The 21,941-nt window shown below is 44.1% G+C and overlaps 1 protein-coding gene and 1 non-coding gene across 2 annotated transcripts in view; both read right to left on the bottom strand.

The window, feature by feature from the left end:
- The window catches only part of HNRNPLL (heterogeneous nuclear ribonucleoprotein L like), a 55,534-nt gene extending 34,013 nt beyond the window's left edge, over positions 1 to 21,521 (bottom strand). The window contains exons 1-6 of the mRNA XM_086927188.1: positions 21,020 to 21,521; positions 10,239 to 10,357; positions 9,175 to 9,412; positions 6,919 to 7,004; positions 2,011 to 2,107; positions 1,850 to 1,928 (exon numbers count right to left, since the gene is read on the bottom strand). Of these exons, the coding sequence (XP_086783314.1) occupies positions 1,850 to 1,928; positions 2,011 to 2,107; positions 6,919 to 7,004; positions 9,175 to 9,412; positions 10,239 to 10,357; positions 21,020 to 21,214 (814 nt within the window). The 5' untranslated portion in view covers positions 21,215 to 21,521. The remainder of the gene's footprint in view (positions 1 to 1,849; positions 1,929 to 2,010; positions 2,108 to 6,918; positions 7,005 to 9,174; positions 9,413 to 10,238; positions 10,358 to 21,019) is intronic.
- On the bottom strand, positions 14,588 to 14,693 carry LOC147708504 (U6 spliceosomal RNA). The gene has a single exon (XR_015296934.1). It is a non-coding gene; the product is annotated as a U6 spliceosomal RNA (small nuclear RNA).
- Positions 21,522 to 21,941: the final 420 nt, after the last annotated feature.

The following is a 21,941-nucleotide window of genomic DNA, read 5'->3' as shown; positions in this document are numbered from 1 at the left end:
TGTCCTTTAGTCATCAATTTAAAATGGATCTGGGGCAATTAACACTAGAAAAACGGACACATGGCCTCAATACAAAACTGGCTGCAGAGCTAATACCACGAAATAAAATACATTAATTTGCCCTTTGAAACAATTCAAGCTACATCGTACATTAAATAAATGCAATACTTTTGAAAGACAGTACCTGAATCATACTATTAGCTTCAACAGCAACACATTTTCAAAGAAGGCTCCTTTCAAGAAGATTCAGCATAAGCGAACAAAAACCTGTATTACATGGTTTCACAATCAGTAAAAAGTATGTTGCAGTTATACAATTAATGTAAACATTTTTTTGCAGTGACAGAGGGATGCTCATATTTAAGTTGTATCTCTAGTCAACTACCAGTTCTGTTCCCTTAACAAGAAAATATGATCCTTTAACATATTCAGGGACCCGCCCATTCAACACACCCAAAGAGATGAAACAGAAAGCTAGCCAAGGTGTCAGCAGTTATTGGATTACATCATATAGCCAAACAATTTATTGATGTATTTGGCTTCGTTAATGTGATATTATGCAAAGAAAGTTGGTAAAATAATGCAATGTTTTTCATATTTCAAAGCCAATTTTGTCTAAAGTGATTAAATGTACCAAACTTCTACCAATAACTAGCTGCAAGGAGGCTAATGTAGCTTTAAGTATATTCATGCCACATACATTGAGGTATCTGGATACCATATTTCAATTTAAAATCGTCCAGTAAAGAAAATAAGGTCTCCAAAACTGCTGCTTTTTGTTAGCTTTGTACAGGCATAAGAAATTAGACATTACCAAGTGTCTAAATATACAATGATCTGACAGAAAGGCACTTGTGTGTTGTTGTATAAAGACATGCCATGTCTCTATGTGCCCCACCCACAGAAAAACAGGCACTTGAAGAAATTCAACTGCACAAATTAATTATAGAACCAATGCTAGAATATTTTCCAGAGGGGCATGTAAGTGCTCCACCCTGATCCTTATGGGTGAAATTTAAATATATTTCACAATGTGCAACAATATGAAACTAGCTTGCAGGGAGATATAGGGAACGTGAATAATTGGAAAAGTAGTTATGTACACCAGGCCATGATAACTGTAGCTGTAAACCACATTTTCAACTAACACCTTTGAAAGTCTAAACAATGTAGTTCTCGTTTTCTGAAACTAATTAACATGCGAGACTGTTGCTAAGTTAAATGTGCAACTAAATGTTTACATTGGTTGACTAGCGGAAAACAAAAATCAAGTCCAATGCAAGATGAAAAATGTTTTTAAAAAGAATGCAGATCACTGATATAAGTCAGCAAACAAATGTGGACAGTTTATCAAAGCATTCTTCCCATGCAAATCTGTACTTGTGCGTGTCCTCCTTTAAAACTTGTGCTGTTGATGCATGCAGAATGCTGTCAAGGTGAATTGCGAGTCTGAGGTTTTTGCAGAGAGCCTTTTGCTGATGCCGATGTGGTGCATGCGGAAGTGGAGAGTCAGCCTGCTGGAATCCACCTCTAGCCATTTCACTGCCATTTCCAAATGAGGTGCAACAAAGTCTTTTCCGATGAGATGCAGCGTGCAAGTCTGAAGTGCTCTGTATCTGATTCCTCTTGTCCAGTTAGACTGCTTGGAGAAATGCAAGTCCTTGGAATGCGAACGTGCCTGAATGTCTGGGCTCCATGGTGAACTAAAAAAAACTCACTTCACCAGTGTAAGGCACTATGTTCCATTATAGTGGTTTCCATGAGGCTAGTATAGTTTAGAATCCCCTTTCCCCTAGCCCATGACAGCTGCAGTCTTGCGAAAACAGCACAAAAATGCCGATGTGCTTACCTGGTCCTGGTTGACTCACGAAAGGCTTAGTGTAGTCCCAACTTTCAGAATCATTCTTGATGACATTGAGACGAGTCGGCTGTGGATTTTCAAATAAAAAGTTACTCAGAGATGCCAAAAAAGTACATAAAAATTTAATATAAATAATTTTGAACGCTTACCCTTGCATATTCAATTTTCAGAGTACAGCACCCGGCATATATATCTGCTCCATTCAGAGCTGCTTTGGCTTTTTGGGCTCCAAGAATGTTTTCGAATGTACTTCTTATTAAGGAAAATAAACTGGCAATATTTAGAAAAAAAGTTAAACATCAAGACCCCCCCCCCCCGCAAAAAAAAGCCTTCCCCATTTACTCCAAGTAAGGACATTTCAATCAATGCAGTCAGATTGCCACCTACAAAATACAGTAATTATTACATCACTTAAGTTGGTAGCTCTCTAGCACAGATGAGTTTGGGACACTTACAAACTTCTACCTTCATTTCATTAAAATTATCTGTAGCCCATTCAGAACAATTAACCTAATATTGAGCTCTAAATCTCTCATGAGAACTCAAAAAACGCACAGAAGCAATGTTTAAGTATGGTGGTGATTAGTAGACAAATAATGGTCTAACAAAGTGGCTAGGTTTAGTAATGGAAATGAAGTTACTTGGAGAACATCCGTTTGGGTAGCCTCCCCTGCACTCTCATGGTATTCCACTGTGGGTGGTGCGAGGGCCTCACAACTTGTCATGCAAAGTGGTGTAATTGTTACATTTGGGTTTTGTCTGGGAGGACAGATCTTCTGACTGTCAACCTTATCAGAGCAAGCAGTTAAAGTGTATCACTTGTGGTCTCACTAAAAGAATACCTACTTGCACATTGGGCTGCTGATGGACGGGGAATCTTAAATTGCTACTAGCCGGTGTTCTATGATCCGCTGCCCCCCGTGAGGCAGTGGACCCCCCTGCTTTGCGCAAGCATGCGCACATTGCGGCCCGATGACGTGCCGGTGATGTGCCATCACGCCCACCATCATTCCATGTACCCCCTAACATTTGCCATTTGCGCATGCTATGTTGAGACATGGCTCGTGTCTCGGGCAGAAGCGCCCGCGGGGTCCTTGTGCCGACCGCGTTCATAAGGTTGGAGTCGCCAGCCCTGTATTTTAACTCTAATTATAAAACGATTACTGTCCCTGACGAGGCGCTTTAGGCGGGGCAGTGCTGCTCTGGAGGCAATAAACAATGAACTGGCCATGGGTTCCCGGAGCTGCGCTGCCCCGCCTAAAGCGCTTCGTCAGGGACGGTAAGCGATTTATAATTGGAGTTAAAATAAAGGCTGGCCAGTGTTTAATATATGCTCTTACAATACGTTTTATAACTGCACTTACAATACAACACTCAGCCTCGTACACCGCCTCGGGCTGCTGGCGGCTCGAGGCTGTGAACGCGGTCGGCACAAGGACCCCGCGGGCGCTCTCTGCCCCTTTGTCTCTCAATATGTCTAAATCTGCACCCCGTGACGTAGGGGGGGGCAGCCACTCATGGGGATACAATGGTTCTCAGAACACCGGCTAAGATCCGCTAAGAACCAGATCGACGTATAAAGGCAGATATTCATTATGCTCCAAAATAGCCATTTTCTACTTGCAGGGTACCAGAGGCACTTGGAACGGTCATGCTCCCATTTCTGTCATAACCAGCTTGCTCTTTATAGACTTTGGTCATGTGCCACTTAGTGGGAACTGAACATTAAGTCTGCAAACAAAATGTTACAAACTAAAATAGAGAAGGAATTTCACATCAAGCTCAGATTTATTGAACTGAAGCTTGCACAACCTGTTCAAACATCCAACATACTTTATGCGCCCCTTAAGCAGCTTCTTCAACAGAAGAAGAGTTCAGCTGTAACAAAGTACAACAGTGTATCAAAATGGAAATGAAAAAGACATTGCAAAACATAAAAGAAACTGGGATGAGGAATTGCTATTACCCAACGCCCATGACATTGTTTGGGAAAAACAAATTTTCCTGTTTCTTTTGCCCACTGGACAAGTAGGCCCAATTCACTGCAGCACAAGACCTTTGCTTTACATTACTACTTTTTGGGACGGTGTGTGTTGGAATTAGGTAGCCTGGCCTAGGGCAAGACTAGCATATCCGAGGCACAGTGTAAAGGTTGCAGACCACCCAAAAGTAATTCCACGCAATAGCACTCAAAAAGAAAACACCACCAAAATTATATGAAAATACGTACTGCTTTATATAAAAATAATATGCTCTTTGTTGTCAAATATCAGTAGCTCACATATAAATAGTTCAAAACAGTTCAAGGCACTTTTAGAATCAGCAGTTACACTTTTGAAATTAATAGCAGATTATCACGTTGTCTTAAAAGCAGTTGCTATACCCTTGAACTCCTATTACACTTGTACATTAGGATAAACTGTACCTTAGAATCAATCAGGTTATTTATCACTCTGCTAGAACCTTGGGAGGAAAAACCCCAGCGCCACCTAAATACAAGTAGATTTCCTTTTGAGATGAAAGCACAAATCTTATTAGTCAGGGAATTTGTTACAGATTCTGTCAAGGTGCTAGCTTAAATCATCAGCTGTACATTCCTAGCATTTCTAGCGCTTAATTAGGCATAGTTTCTAAAGATGACCTATACTCTATAACTGGTCTCAGCAATAGCAATAATACTCTTAAATTACTATGCAGTTTGATAATTAATTCCAATAGCTCATTACAGTTGAATATGCACCACAACCAGGTCTGGTAGATAACCCTTCTAATTCCATAGGACAGTTAATGATGCAATGTGCTTCTATTTTGCTTTTCAGACACTCTACTCCATCAGAGGGGGGGGCAACTGTCATTAATGGTCAAGAGCCAGGGGTTGACTGGGACTCTTATATTCTTTGCACCCCTCAGCTAACCAGGCTTCTTGATATAGGTAGTTTTTCCACAGTTAAGCCCCTCGTTTTCCAGGCTCTCCCCCCTCCTTCTTCCTTTCAGGCTCAATCAGTGTGGGAAGGAAACCAGACGAAAAGGAGGCCTAACCAGCTCTCCCTCGCCTCCCCTCACTCCTCCCCGCTTACTTGTAGGAGCAGGCAGCAGTCTAGTCCTCCGCTCACCCTCTGGACTCGAGGACGCTTCACCGCTGTTACTCGGCCCCCTCGCTCCCTCTCCAGCAATCAGAACACGAAGCGCAGACACGGTGATGCAGCCTCGCCACAGGGCTGCTCCTCACCGTCCAGGATCTGTCCCTCGGCGCCCCACTTGATCTCAGCCACTCGCCGAAGGGACAGCTCAGGACAGCTCTCCTCAGCGTCGCGTCGGCGCTTCCACACGCCCCCGGGCTCTCCTGCGCATGCGCGGGGGAGAAGCGACACCGCACCGGGCCTGCTCGGTCCTAGGCCCCTCCTGAGGGAATATTATAGCCGACTGGGCATGCGCGATGGCGCCTTGGCAAAGCGTCTCGCCCAGGCTCTTCTCTGTAAACCGGGACTCTACTCGGTAACGCGACTGGAGCGCGGAAGGTGCCCCCGGGGTCCCGCTTTCAAAGGGAAGCCCTAACAAGCTTCCCAGGCTCAGTGGATCCCGGGGTTGGGCGCTATTCCAGAACGCTTGATGCCTTCCACCAGGGACTCCAGGGATCAGTTGTCGGCAGATCCAGCCAGGGCTCCTCAGGACACCAGCCTTCCCCAGCACCCAGGAAGGTAGGGACAGCGCTGGCTCGATTCTGTACCCAGTTCTCACCTCACAAAGTCCTTTTAGCACTTGAGTTGAAGAAGGGGTTGGGATCTTAGGGAAGAAGGTTATCCTTCCTGAGTCTCTGCTGGGCAGAGGACTGCGCACCGCAGCACTGCAGTCTCCTTCTCCTCAAACTTCCCCTGTACAGTTTGGACAAGGGGCAAGCTAGGCACCCAGGGTCTCCAGTAATCCTTCACAGCGGGGTCAGGACAAATAACCCAAAAGGGGGATTTTGAGGTGACAACCCAAGGCAGCTTCCCTATCTAGGAGGTCAACCCTATGTCTAACCTCTCCCACCCTTGGCTACAGCCTGTCCTCCAGCTGACTTCCACAGGTAGACAAAATGGCTGCCCCGCATTCCGCCTTATATAGGCTGCCCTTCAGTGGTCCAGAATGGACCAGAAGGTTCTGGAATGCCCTATGTTAGGCTATGGCCAGGTTCTGTTGGTGACAGTTGGGGCAGTTGGTGGCCACCATTTTAGGTGGTGCCAACTTTCCTGTCAGAACAGGCCTCTGGGCCTAAGGTAAAAGATTATGAGGGGGGGAGAAAACACCTATCCCCCTGACCAACACCTACAAAAAGTCAGTAGACACAAAAATTAACAAGGGTATGAGGGGCAAAAAGGGTACAAAATAAATAAAAATTAGGAGGGACTTCGCCAAAAAGCCAGACAGGTCTAACAGTGTGCAATTAAGGTACACTTGTGTCAATATGTAAAAGTTAAAGCGCGAATATATAATTGTGTGCACATATAGATCTTTGTCTACATACACACATGCTCATATGAAAATCTCTTCAGTGAATCCAAAATAACTCTCCCCACACAGTTTTTTTAAAATTTGTGCCCTCATTGCACATCCGCAAAAGCAATGAATATATACAATTTTAACAGGACAAGTAAGATTTAGTAAGCAGCCTGTCCCATGGACAACTAGATATTTTATAAAAGTCCTCACTCCTAAGAAACTATGAAACATGTGGTCAGAATCCTAGATGACATACATTTTATGAAAATCATTTTGGGAAGAAAACCTGCTCCAGTAGGAAGCACTTTTTAAATCAAACAAAACCATTCAAGTATGTACAACTGAAACACTATTCTAGAAATGTATATTCAAAAGCTACAAATAGAGACGGTAATGTTCTCTTTTAATTTGACATGTTTGAAATTGGACACTGATACTTCAAGCATTCCAGTAGCTGGATTTTCCTCAAATGAACATCGGGCTAGGTGAAGACAACGTTTTTTTACGGGAACGTAAGTAATGCCCCAATTGCTTTCCCCATGGCTAAAAAAAAGATTTAGAATTCAAATAAAGGATATTCCACCATTGCTTGTATTCCATTTCTCTTGAATGTGACAATACGCATCACTTTTGCAACAGGATTGCAGACCGTGTACAAAACGTCCTAAGAGAAAGAAATAATTTTCGGAGGTTTGTGTACAGTCAGAACAGGACATCTGAAATAGCGAAACTGTGTGAAACATGACAAAACATTGTGACAAAAAATAGGGAGGGTAGCAGAACAGCAGACTAGGTCTTCGGGTCCCAATTAATTTTCTGGTAGGCTGTGGCCCTAAATAAAGGCAGCCTATACATTGCATTTGTGGTTTGATTTAGTACCCCTGTATGAAAATATGGCAGGTTTTGGTAAATTTGGATATACATGTTGACCTGTCGATTTTATTTATCCGATTATACAGCAATAATTTTGCACAGGGACGCTGTGGATCTTCAGGCGGATTGACAGACCCCTTTCCTGTGGGTCTGGTGGTCAGGTAGGGTTGTATCCTGTTGGTTAGGCAGGTTTGTATCCTTTCCCCCACCCTCTTTTCCATTTATGCAAACAATTTGATTTCTTTAATTGTGATGTGCAACGGTTGGCTAATACGAAGATCCCAGCATGTTTGCCGACAATACCATCCTCACATCTAAAACACTGCTGGGTTACAAAAACGTCTGTCGTTTTGAGAGATTCTGCGCTTAAGAGTGGTTGGGGGTGTCTTGAAATAAAAGTAGCCACATTTTTTTTTTCAATCCCAGTCATTCTACTCTAGCTAATCCCAAGCAAAGTTATGTTCCCTTAGACCGTGTTTTTGACTGCCTGGGGCTGACCTCACCTGAGACTTTTATTGGAGATGTATCGAATAGAGAAATCTTAAATTAGCCAAACATAGTGGGGTATTGATAAGACCACAAAACAATTCACATTTCTGTTTAATCTCCCCAGCAATCTAAATCTACAAAATGCAGGCACTGGGATCTGCCTTGTATAGGGCTCAACTATGGGGGCCTAAGAAGTCTGTTTTGCTAGTTATTAAGAACTGCTCCCTATGTCCGCTATTGAGACTACCTAATAGTACACCATTACTACAACTTAGACATGACATGGGAGTAAGGCCTATTACTGAGGGGAATCAGGGCCATACTTTTGGGGAAACTGGTCTAATATAGAGATCCTAGGGCTAGGAAGCATACAGTGGATAAAATATATAAAAGATACTTAGACCAAGATAGGGTGTGTGAATCTGGACACAATCAGTGGGCACTGACAGTTGGTAAAACTCTGTTAAAGAGGTACTGGCACCACAAAATGGATTAACTGCTGGCATTCTCATGGCACCCTGACCCACTCTTTTCTTAAGATCAAGCTAGACTATACCTTGGAGCAGTTTTTAGACAAAATAGAGCCTATTTTGGCTCGAAAGCTGTATATGCAGTTCAGATACAGTACCCTACCAAAAGCCTTTTTTAACTGACAAATAGGCAACTTAAGAGCTCTACAGGATACATCTGCCCTAGCTGTGAGGCAAAAAGAGACAGAAGTGCAATGTTAGTTTTTCTTCACAGCTTATGTTAAAAGCAGATTATTCCCATTTCTCGGCTTTTGGGTGTTAGTTTTTAAAATACGAAAAGCAATTTATTAATCCCCCGAGGTTAGGCAAAGCCTGGTTTTTTACAGTTATCCCACTTTTTAATTGCAATAAGGAGAATTAGACAAGAGTTGCCTACAAAAAGTAGTGTATTATTTCTAACCAGTTTTATCTGGTCATATTAATACCGTATTAATTAGCTTTTTAATATTCTATGAGGTTTAATTCATGCTATGTAATTTTATGTGTTTTACTTTTATAGCACAGCTGAAACAAAGTAAAAAAATCCGAGGGAGGAATATATAAAGCTTAATTTTTTTCAGCCTCCAAAAGTCTACCAAGGAGGCTCTGTGGTGGTCTCAAGGCACTTTCAAGTGGAGGGAGGATAAAACATGAACTGACAGCAATCCTGGAATGGCATTATTTAAGGTTAAATATTGCATATTACTGTGGTTTCAGAGAAGGCAGGCACACCATTGCCTCAAATAAAACAATATTTTGATAAAAACCAAGACCATGAATTCTGTAAAAAAAAAAAAAAAGTGCATTTGCAAACGTTTAGCAGCACTAACACCGAATCAGTGAATGCTGTCAAAATAGATTATGTCCAAGAGCCAATGGCCCAGTGTATAAAGTGTTGTAAAACTAGGTTTAAAGTAACGAAAAATAAGAGCAGTCTAGTTAGCATTATTTATAAAAACTTACCACTGTAATTGGATAGAGGGGATTTTGAATGGATAAAAGTAAAACTTTGTTGCCCCCTGAAGGGTCGTCTGCATTTGCAGGACGGGTAATCCGTTTGCTTGTAGAAAAGTTAAAGTAGGCTTGTTGTCCTGCTATAAATATGGCTTCAGTTGCAGCAAAGTTAACACACGCCTGAGAAGATTCTGTGCTTTCAAATTCCACGAGAGCCTGACGTTTGAATGGCATCATCATCACGTAGCTGATCAAGTAAAGACAAGATGGGAATGGGTGACCAAAAAACATTTATCAAAGAGTTTTGCAAGTCATTGCATTGAGGTTACTTTAAGCAATAGAGAACTCCAAACTAATGCTACGTAAGCAGATGTTATCAAAATTCAGCTAGAAGTTCAGGCAACAATTAATTCTAGGGAGGCCTATCAACTTTACCATGAAATGTGTTCAATGAAATTCATGCAGATTACAAAAGGAAATATAACTGGGCAGGGCGCAACGGTATGCGGAAATCTGTAGTTTCACCCAAACCAGCTGTTATAAATAGGATTACAGCATATGAACGGGGAAAACCAGGAACAGCTCAGAGAAACAACCAAATGGGTTTTTCGAATACTTGTTGTGCTATTGGGTCAGCATGACCAAAAACAAGTGAAATCACAAGCACGATTTCAGTTGGCTCTAACATGGTTGTAAAATGCAAAATCACTATACTTATGCGCTGAATATCCGGAACAATTAGATATTATATATTAAAGTATCAATACATGTCCACTTTTACTTCCATTATTTACATGGCCATTGAGACCTCAAACAAAAGAGCTAGTTGGATTTAGCTGTGTAAATAGAGCAAATGTTTATACAAATACATCCTAGAGCATGTGTAATAAACATTTAAAATAATCATTTGTGACGCACAAAGTATGAGGAATGTAAAGAACTAAAGCATAAACCTACATATAGAAAAGCTATAAATACTGAGTTCTTGTCCATTACTAACGTAGCATTATATTGCTCACTTAAGCTGCCCCCGATATGAATAGCATTATCATCTTCCCTTAATATAGACATACCTTATTGTTCCAAATTTCTGTAGTGCCTCCATCAGGTCAGCCTCGACAACAGATTCACAGAGTCCTCTCACATGAACCACAGGCGAAACTGAGACTTTGTGATGGACTCCACCTCCGTCCTATTGGGAAACAACAAAAAATTAAATGTGAATCACTACAAACAGCGCAAAATAATTCACTGTAGTAAGCTCTTAACAGATATATATATATATATATATATATATATATATATATGTAAATAAGATGGAAAATCCACATTTAAATGTGATCCCAAACACATATTGATTTTGTGAAGATGTTGAACTGGATGAACTATATTGATATGGGTTGTATGGTATTTTACCGGTATTGCGAACCCTTCTGAATCACTGTGCCAAGTTACAGGATTTATTCCTTTTTTATTGATGAAATGTATTTATGTGATTTAATAATATAGTTCAATACAATGTCGAGTAACTGGTGAGCCCATCGAACTACAAAAATCTTTTTTCACTGTTTGTTATTGGAACCAGTCACGTGGTGACGATGAAATGGAACACTGGCACTTTAAAAATGAGCTAGTGAATATGGGACGTCATGTGAGCAAGGCTCAGAGGAGCCAAAACGTCATGCAGCATACTCTGTTTCAATAAATGAGTTGCACAGAACTGGTCCGTGTCCGAGGTATCCTTGCAGCGCTGCGAGAAGGCGAGAGGCTGGCATTGGGACGCGGAATATATATATCTCCACATTCACACAAAAAGCAGTACTGCACCACTTAAATTAAAAGCAAGGGGATCATTGCCCCTATGAACCAAAAAAACAGCACTGGTGCTTCTGCCTTAAAATGCGTCCCAGCAAGCGTGATGCTGCATACAGTATCAAACAATGGTTTATATTTGCAGTGATAGTGGAAACAAGAATAAGAGGAGCAGCCCCACAATAGTGTGGTGTTTGCATAAATCTTGGGGGCAGATGTATCAAGATACCATTTTGCACTTCTCAAATAGCGATTGTTAAGGAATCGCTATTTGAGAAGTGCAAAATGGTATGTATGTAGAATTTCGCTATTAATTAGCGATTCCTTAGAATTCCTTAATTGCGATTAGCAAATTGCTAAATCGCAATTACGGTATAATTTCCCATTCATTCCTATGGGCCAGGAGGCCCATAGGAATGAATGTAAAATTATACTCAATTTGCGATTAGCAATTAGCTAATCGCAAATTGAGAATAATTTCAAGGGTGTCTCAAGGACACCCTGCTGCACCCCTGAATTTGATGTGTACTCATATGGCGCTCATACATGCCCGTCATATGGCACCTTTTGAATTTAAAAAAAGTGCTTTTTGAATAGAATTTGCAAGTTACCACCAACTACAAGTTGATGGTAATTTGCGAATTTTTAGTCAAAAATCGCAACACTGAAATGCTTGATACATTTCAAATCTAAAATCGCTATTTGCTATTTCTTAAAAGCCTCGCTATATTAAGGAATCGCTAAATTAGTGATTCCTTAATATTGCGAGGCATTTTGAATGATACCTTCCGATTCCCGTTTTTTTATCGCAAACGCTGCTATTTTCCGAATCGCAGCGTTTGCGACAAAAAAACAGATGATACATCTGCCCCTTGGTCTCTTGTGGTTAAAGTTCCAATGAGAACACTGTAGTGATCCATGTACAGGAATGCAAAATTCCAAAAGGTAGGTAAATTCGCAATCTGCTTTCTTTGTTCTATCATTTTTCCTCTTATATTCTTTCTCTCCTTTAAGTCTACATTAATTGCCTTTAAACTTTCACCTCATGTCATTTGAGCAAGACAATGTATACACATAGCAGACAAAAAAAATCAAGACATTGTTTAGACTGTTGCGAATCCTGACACCCAAAACATTAGAAAATAGTCCCATACTAGGTTCCACAGATGTTATTTGGAAATAACCTGGAGTATGTAATACTGTCCTAAATTATGCCATAAGGTGACGATTGCAGCAGTTTTCTTATGTCAGAGCTCTGATAACAGCCCGTACTCTGGTTTGGAATGTAGCCAGGTTCAGATTTTGCCACCTTTATGCAAATTTACATACAGCAGTTGAAAGTAGGCTGGAAGCAGTAGTTCGAGTTGGAATGTACTGTGCACCTCTAACATGTTTAAGAGTAGTCACCAACTCCTTTTAAATCTCTACCCACACTGAAAATGGTTGGAAATGTATTAATGGTGAGGACATGCGCGTTACAAAAGAATTAAAAAATAATCCAGGAGCATAGTGAAAGAACTTGCAAATCAGATTTTTGCATTAACAACTATACTCTTACCAAAATGGAATTAACAAACGACTGCCAGGAGTAAGGTTTCAAACCTTCCTTAATCTCTTGTGAATTCCTGAAAATTTAAAGAAGCTGTACCAATACAAAGATGTAGGAGCACTTTTGTCATTTTACGAGTCTACCCCAATGTATACACAATAGGACTATAGCAGTGGACCATAAAGTGTCACATCTGACCGTGTTTCCAAAAGTGTGTTTATCAAAGCATTTAAAGGCATGGGCACACAATATAAGCACTTGCTGCCGAGGTGCAATCCTTAAGACGAGATTCAAAACAATAATACAAAATGTAGAGGTGCGCCACATCAATAATTTAAAAAAAGGGAGGGGCCCTGTTCCGGGTGAACTTTATGCAAATCGTGTCTTTATATTTCTTAAAAAGCATTATACGTTTAAAGTGAAGACAGCCAACGCGTTTCCAGGAAGAAATAGGTGTAAAGTAATGCCCCGGTTACTTACCGGTAATCTTCATTACTCCGAGTATAGTCTTCCTCGCCACATGAGTTACAAAGTGAGCTTTAGCTCCACAACAGAACCCTCCAAAGCAAAAAGAAACCACCTCCCACCCCCTCCCAACATGGCCGACCAGTCCCACCTGACCTCTATAAGAGGCGGGCCGGCCCAACCAATCAGCCTGATCTACCAAGCAAACAATGAAGCCGATAGCCAGACAGGGAGGGGGGGAGGGAACTCATGTGGCGAGGAAGACTATACTCGGAGTAATGAAGATTACCGGTAAGTAACCGGGGCATTACCTCCTCGTTAGTCTTCCTCGCCCCCTGAGTTACAAAGTGAGCCAATACCCAAGCCAACAAGGCTTCATTGACCACCATAACCACAACACCACACGGTGATGCAGAGAAACCAACCCAAGGTTGATGTAAAACAACTGAAAAGAAAACAGGGACCACAGGAAACCTGAAATCAAGACCTACAGGAAAAGGAGGCCAACCAGGAGTCGCAGCTCCAGCACTCAGAACGGCCCCAGCGAAGTCCCCCCGGGACTGCTAGAGACCCACGTACCAGGCGGGTGAAGACCACGCCGAAGTCAGACCAATACTCCACCGAGGAGACACTCACTAAGGGGGCCCAGGGAACAGAGCCACACCTCGCAGACCGACCCCGGGACCCCCGCCGGATCCACCGAACCCAGCGAAGCGCAGGGAAGGATGCCAGCCTGTGCAAGCCCGCGAACCAAGGAGGAACGAGGGCTAGCGGCCCGAACGTACCGGGCCCAAAAGGCATAACACAGGACATACCACCGGGAAAGGAAAAACGTGCGGCTAAGAGAAGCCAAAACAGCACGCCGAACAACCAGCCCGGACAAGGGAGGAACCACGTTGGTCGGAAAAAGCGGTAAAGACACCACCTGAGTCCGAGGCCCCAGGGAAGGGACCCCGGGCAGGACACGGGGGACATGCCGGAGGAGCCACCCCGTCCGGCAAAACCCGCAAGAAGGGCGGGGAGCGGAGGAACGACCCCCCCGCACGCCCATCCGCCCAGCAGGCACCATCGCCACCAGGGAAACCTGACAGGCGAGGAACCGCAAAGCCACCGAGGGCCGGGTCCCAAAAAGGGCGGGCCCCGAAGAGCTCGTAGAACGAGAGAGGGAGTATGCAAGTGTATTGCGAAGTGCATAGCGCACCTATCGCCCAAAGGCAACCAGGTGCGTGCCTTGGGAACCCGACCAGGAGTACCCCTGTGAGAAATCCCATCCAGGTACTAACCAGGCCCGACCCTGCTTAACTACTGAGACCGGACGAGACCAGGTGCATTCAGGGTGGTATGGCCGTAGGCTGCCGGATACAAGGTGAGAGTCAGGCATCCCGCCGCAAGGGGCCCAAGTGGAGAATAAGCAAGCATCCGCCCAGAGACGCAGAGTGTGAGCCCGTGAGACGAGTAGGCACCGGCATGAGAATTCTCGAGTCCATGGAAGTATTGAAGCCCAAGACCCACCGTTAGGCGGGGAATCGAACTCAGGTCCAGGACCAATCTCAGCTACCGGGACTGCCGCCTCCAACCCCTGAGCTACACATCTCCACTAACATGGAACGCTCCACGAATCCTGCGTGTCCTCCTTGCGCAGGAGCCGTGCCTTCTACTCTGTATCTTTCCAAATATGTATACGTGCTGCCGAAGCGAGCACTGGAATGCCTGCGGGAGCCCAGCAGCAAAGCCACAACCCCCGAGCCAGCAGCGTCCTCCGCTCCAGAACCCGGCCTGCACAAGGAGGCAGGCCAGCCGACAAGAGCCGGCTCAACACCGACGCCGAGAGCGGGGGACCCAACCACTGCACGGGAAGATCCGGGATCGGCCAGGAGGCTCGAATCGCCAGCACGGTCAAAGGAGAGGGAACCCGGGGCGGTGGACCCCGCCGGGAACCAAAAACAGGAACGCACCACGACTTGCGTGGCAACCACGCGCGGGCGCCAGGCACCACACCACTGCAACGTTCCAAAACAAGGCCATGCGCCGCCGGGCGTCCATGAGCACCCCGGCCCTGCCCAAGCGCCTCCTGCCGAGGAACCGCGATCTCAGAGGGCACGGGGGAGATGCGTCCAGCAGACCGAAAGGCCACGCGAAAGACCGGTAATAAGGACCCGGAAGGAGGAGTAGAACCCGGGCCCTCTCAGAGGGGTGTATCAACCCCCCGCATGTAACCACATACAGGAGAATGCGCAGGGCCCAAGCGTCCACCTAATGGGTAGGGCCCCACTGTAACGACCGGGGGAGCCACGGGAATGTACAGTCACCCCACACCCCCGGCCGCCCCCCCCCCCCCCCCCCCCCCCCTGTAAACCCTTGGCACGCTAGAGCAGCACCTAACCGGCCCCACAGGACCGGGGGAAGGAAGAGGGGGGGGGGGGATTTATATAGGCATAAGGCACTCGAGACCGCTAGAGGAGGTCCTCCACCCTAAACCCCAAGGGCCAGCTCACGCCGGCCCATCTTACCTGAACAGTGCTCTGGAGAGAATCGTGCAGAACAAAAAAAACAGGCTGATTGGTTGGGCCGGCCCGCCTCTTATAGAGGTCAGGTGGGACTGGTCGGCCATGTTGGGAGGGGGTGGGAGGTGGTTTCTTTTTGCTTTGGAGGGTTCTGTTGTGGAGCTAAAGCTCACTTTGTAACTCAGGGGGCGAGGAAGACTAACGAGGAGGTAATGGACTTATCCAGGCCGTGTGTCAAGGCGACATCATAAATAATTATAAAGAATTCCCTTCATCCATTTTCCCAGTTTGTGTAGATCGCGAACAAGTTCTTTCCTTTGTGGTCCGATCCGGCACATATAAAGTAAGTCAACCAATCAATCAATAGTATTCCCCCAAGAAAGAAAGTTGAACTGGTCGAGTCTGGAGGCAGTGTGGGTTCTCACCAATCAATTGACCATTGCATGGCAGCTTTATCATCCAGTACAATTTGCAAATTAGCAAAGCTATGATTCCTGCCAATTACACATTTGAACAATCTGAATAAACAAAGAAAGTTCCATCAGCTTTCAGCAATTAAAATATGCTTGAGTAATCTCAGCCCCTATTACATTATTGCACAGGTGTAATTTCACCCTGACAAAAAGCTATTCCAATAACAACGAAATAAAAGGGATGTCTTTTTGTCCTTAAAAGTGTTAAAGGAGGCATTAATATAGCAACACTGGTTGTGGATGGGTTTTCATGTTCTAAATATGTTCTCAAACTTCAAAAACCAAATTGCATGACAACTCGTCAAATCTGAGCAATCCGTACCATGTGTTAAAATCCTGAATGTTGTGTGCAGTAGTTGGGACAAATAGAAGCTGGCCTCTGGGGAAATTCTATGTGAGGCAGGCCCTTTGTAGGATAAGAAATTGCATGTATTCAAACCTGCCACTCTGATAGGTTTTACAAAGTTACATCACTATTCGATCCCATTGTTTGTTGTGTAAACCTTTACCAATTTATGATTCCCACATTTGTGGGAAAGTGCATTATTCGGTTTAACCAAATGGTGAACCTCCTCCCACATAGTGGAAGATTTGAATCAGCGAGAGAGTTTGTGGTACCTTTCTGACCTCAGGTGTTACTTGTTGCGCTGTACAAGAAAGTTGGGAAATCACTGTGTAGGTCAACCATAGCATCAGATTTAAGTAGGGTGCTATTCTGAAATAGACCCATCTTCATTGTGATTCATACCTCTTCCCATTAGCATATCTCTATTTTAAAATACCCTGCTGCTTTAAGATACCCACTAATGGGATAAAAAGTGCATGTGCCTACAAGTTTAGTGACCTTCAACGCCCATTTATAACATGCCCACATTGAACTTTACTCTTAAGCTCAGAATGCTTGGGTCCAGAAATCCTCTTTGGGGGTCAAGGACCATGGATAAAGTTTTTCTTGCCCACATGAGATTTCACCAGGCAATTCTTTCAGAATAATCGTGAAATCACAAACAGTAGGGCCACAGAGTGGGATGATTATAAGGAGTTGTTTAGATGGGAATGTATCTCACAAATACTTGCTGTGCAGAGTTTCTTGCGAACCTGGAATAAAATGTGGTTACGGACCATGAGAGCTCCCACTAGTTACTAAACGTAAGATGGAAGACACATGACCTCAATTGGATACACACCCATATTAGCTACAGGCATGGACTGATATTCAGGGAGAGACACGTCACTGTTTACGGTCTAGATTGTTGAGTTGCAAGAAGCCTCACACTTGTATCCTATATTTGTGACAGGGGGATGCAAGAGTTCTGAAGGCACAGAACAGAATAATTTATATTTGTAGGGATTTCCTGAATCTGGGCTATACGAGATCGAACACATTTGGCAACCTTAATTTACATGGAGCTGTAATCCTACGCCTCACGGAGAAGCAGATGGATGTCTTGGAGGCCCCAGTTGAGACTCGGGAGCTATGGGAGGCAGTGTAGGGGATGAAAAAGGATAAGTCATTCAGCACGAATGGCATCCCTTCAAACTTTCACCAGGCAATGCCAACGCTTCTCCCAGATGAATGGTTCATGGTTTTTGACGAACCAAGAGGTGGACTGACTACTGCCCTCATTGAAAATAGTGGTGATAGTTCTTGTACCCTAGGAGTTATAGGACCACACCCTGGTGTCTGCATACCAACATCTCTGCATTAAATACAGATAGTAAATTGTGGAGTTAGACACTCCAAGTCATAAAGATCCTTATACAGATAATGCCTGGATTTATTTGACAGATATGGTCCAATGTATCTTAGAGGAACCGAAGGAATTTGTTTTACCCCAGACCACGTTCCCGGCGAGTTCTCAACGCGGGCTGTCACGGCTGGTTGCTACCGCTGAGAAACTTTCTTTTCGGGTTGAGGAGGCGCTTGAGTAGAACATCTACTCGACTGTCCGTGTTACTGCGTGTGCGGATTTTAAAGTGTGGGTTAAACACCTGGAGCTAGCAACCAGCAAGATGGAACACACGCCACTGCTTGCAGAACTCCATGTAATGCGGCGGAGGTTTTTTTGTCACTTTGCAGAGTTCCGCGTGGTTGAACTTCACCCAGTCCTAGTGGAAATATAGGTCGCTCAGGAGTCAAAAGACGAACATGTTAGTAATATAGGTAAAGTAGTTTAAGGACTGCAACACTAAGACATCTACACAGCATTGCCCCTATCCGTTATGGGCAACATATTGGGGGTGAAAATTGCACTTCTGCCATTGTGCCCGAACGTGCTGCAAAATAGCACGTTTTATAAACCAGATTGCCTTTAAGGTGAATTGGTATGGGTAGGAAAGCGCATCCCATCGCTAAAAGAAGGATTGGGGCTGCCCAACCAGTTTCCTGCTTTTATATTATGCAACAACTCAGCTGCAGCACACAGTTCAGGTTGGTCGATGAAGGAAGGCCATGTTGGCTGTAACATGTATAAACTACACACCAAGTCAGACATTTACCTTGGAGCTGGGAGTGCAAAATAAATCTTCCATATTTGCCTGGCCGATTGTGAGGATGGTACAGGCTCGTATTAGATTATTAAAGATCAGTTTGCAAAGTACCGTTCTGGTCCATTCATCCATTCCAAACACGAAGGAAAGATATTGCCTTCTTGAGATGACGGGCGGTAGGTAGAGTGCCACATAGTAGAGAATCCATTTATGCATGCCCAAATATTTACTGTCAGCTTAGGGCAGTTTTTTGTTTACAATATACCTAAAAATTGCACACACAGTCAGAAGTATCTGGAGTATGTTCCCAGAAGACCCACACAACATAACATTACAAACTAAGGAGAGGAGGTACCCAAGAAGCTGGTATGGATCTAAAATGATAAATTAACAGCAAGCTGTAGAATCGGCATGATCAGGCGAACTTTTTACAAAGGGATGTAAAACTGCCTGCAAGTAAAGGAATTATGGAGGTTAACTGTTTAAGTGGAGAAGCAGTTTATCACAGGTGCCCAGGGTGAGGCCATGCAGAACGTTTATTAGGAATATTTTCCGTGAGAAAAAAAGACAACATTAATAGCTATGCTGGCTAAGATGTACTGCAATCCATTTTGCATTTCCTGTGCAAATGGAGTTTGCAAAATGATAGAAAAAACTTTTTTTTTTAAATCCTCATATCACCAGAAAGAGCTTGCAATACTTTGTACAGCCGCTCCATCAAACTATCCGCCCTGGTCTGGGTACCCTACCAGACCAACTCCTTTGTCGGTGCCTTGGTGTAATCACTGAACTGGGTAGTCGATACCCAGTGATTTGCTCATATCTCAATGCCAGATGATAGAAAAATCTTGCCAAAAAAAACCTCAAGAGTCAGAAAGCGTAGGTATGCCCTTTCGCAAAAAAATAAAAAAAAATAAAAACACGTCTATACCGTCTTCTAAAACACATGAGAAGTAAAGGAAATGTATGCAAGAACAACGAAGAAAGTTAATGCAACTGACGCACAAAGGAGTAGGATTGATCTAGATTGTAAAGCATATATGAAACGATTTGTGTCGGTCATAGTGAGATAGAAACTGCAGGGCCGGTGTTCATAAAATGAATTATGTAACTCCTTTCTAAAGACGAGGGGTGAGCAGATTCCAGAAGAAAGCGGGTGGTAGCATCAGTAAGAAAAAGTGTTGTTCTCAGCAGTACAAAGGCCTCGCCTCCGCATACATCAAAAATTGGTTAAAACAAGTTACGTGAAAAGTATGCATAATAGCAAGCCATTGTAGTTTATCTCTAAGATAAGTGTAATGTGTGGAACCTTGAGTAAGTTCCAGAACCAAATTACAAGAAATTACCGGCGTATTATTCACTGCTATACAGCCATGAAAGAATTCGGATGTCCTTAATGAAAAAAATGAGTTTGACCCACGTGCGCCATGTGTTGCCTACCAACTTAGGATCTCCAGGCCAACGCTTCCTCAAACAAAAAAAAGAGAACCATTTCAGAGAGCCTATCCTTACCACAGAATACTTTTACACCTCCACAGGGAAAACGAGAAAGGGCAGCAATTAAAGAAAAGGTTTTACCAAAGAGTAAACGGTTTAAAAAAAAACTACAAGTAAGCCATTGAATATAAAAAAATCAGCACGTTTCACATAAAGCGTCCAGGAATCATTAGTAGGCCAACTATCTCTCAGCAAACGCTGTGTGCAAGATGTCGCCGTCGTTACTGCTGCACGCGCGTAAGGCTTGTGTCAATAAATTACACCCCTGACGGAGAGATCCAACTATAACGAGCGAAAAGTGACTAACAGGGAGCTAGAAGAACAAATAGGCAGGCACTCGGGGCCAGCGCCGGCTTGGCCATCGGATCTGTGAAATTCTGTGTAGCAAGAGCGCAAAGGTCGGCGCAGAACGAGGAAAAGCAAAGTACGCCCTGCTCTGCGCAACTCCGGGGGTGCCCTAGGCGATCCCCCATTAATATCCCAAATACCGCGCTGGTGCTTCATTTAAGATGGAGGAAATCATGCGAATATTATCGAAATGCACGTTTTCCTTAGAAACCTAAACTACTGACAGTATCGGCGACCGCCATTAACATGGGCCCACAAAGGGCGCCCAAGACCAGATGGCAGCCGCCAGTTAATTTAAATTAAAGATGAATTAAGAAAACCGCCATTTCGCCGCCTTTCAACAGTGCTGGGTACAGGGGCGCCATCTCGATACCGGATCGCAGCATGTGTCCCAAGAGGGCAGCCACTAAATTGTAATCTGGGTAGAATGAGTCAGAATATAATCTTCAAATGTATAACTAACATCTCAGGTGCCTAACCCCAATATCGGCTGAAATATATCCCTTTCTACCACCACTCCTCGAAGCAGAACCCCTCCATTTACTCTCTCCTTGCCAGTACAACGCATATAACCGGCCTGTGTTTAAGTCCTCAATTTACCCCTCTCCCCATATCAGTACCACCCACGCTACCGACAGCAGCGACCCGGTGTTCAGTCAACCTTCGGGCAGGGTGTTTATTGGAGGTGCATGGCCCGGTTACACCAGACCACTCACCCGGTGGTTCCGCCGTTCTTCGTCCTCGTGCGTAACGAAGGCCGCCTGCTCGCCGTCTTCATCGGTCTTGAGCCGCTTGGGCTGGGTCTCGTAGACCTCCCCCTCATAGGTGTCCTCCTCAGTCAGCTGTTCATCTGGTTCCTCGGTCAGCACGAGGGCCGAATCGTTCACGTACTCCTCCTCGTCCTGCAGCATGGCGGCTCCTTGTTTGGAGGGGTTGGATAATGATGGTGAATGTTACTGCCTCGGTCTGCGTAGCAGCTGCAACCAACTGCCTGAGCGCGTGCACCCACACCACAGAAAATCTCCCTTGCAGCGCCAGACCAAGCACCCGCCTTGTGATTATCCGATTGGTTGCCCTTTCCCTGCCATGAACTCTTATTGGTCGTTGTTGAGGCTTGTCACCAAAGGGGCTGGTTCTTTACTCACCCTCCCTTATTGCAAATCGCCGCTGGGGCGCTCGCCTCCTTAAAATTCGTTCGTTAGTCCACCATTTTCTTCCTCTTACATTACGTATCGGTTCCTTTTGGAGTAAAGGAAAAAAAAAACACAAAAAAACGAGATAGCCATTTACATATTTATTTCTTCAGGGCCCTGTGTAATATAACTGGTGCTCATGTAAAGCGCTTCTTCAATACCTTCGGGCCGAGTTCGCGCTATATAAAACTTTAAACAAATCAATAATATTATGAGGTAATACTCCCTCTTCACAATTCAGTTAGGGCCTCTATGCTTACTGACGATGTTAACCCACCGAATTTAGCACATAAACTGTTTTTGAAAGTTTTTTTTTAAATGTTGAATGCCTTCTTCGCTTCAGAGTTACGTCAGATACATAATACTATACACAACCTTCTCTATAACAATAATACACAAAAGTAAAATGGCTATTTCAATATGTAAAACACCCTTAACATTCTAG

This window comes from Lissotriton vulgaris, chromosome 6 (assembly GCF_964263255.1).
Source record: "Lissotriton vulgaris chromosome 6, aLisVul1.2, whole genome shotgun sequence".
Taxonomy (NCBI): domain Eukaryota; kingdom Metazoa; phylum Chordata; class Amphibia; order Caudata; family Salamandridae; genus Lissotriton; species Lissotriton vulgaris.
Note: the sequence above shows the minus strand (reverse complement) of the source record. Positions and strands in the feature narration are given on the sequence as shown.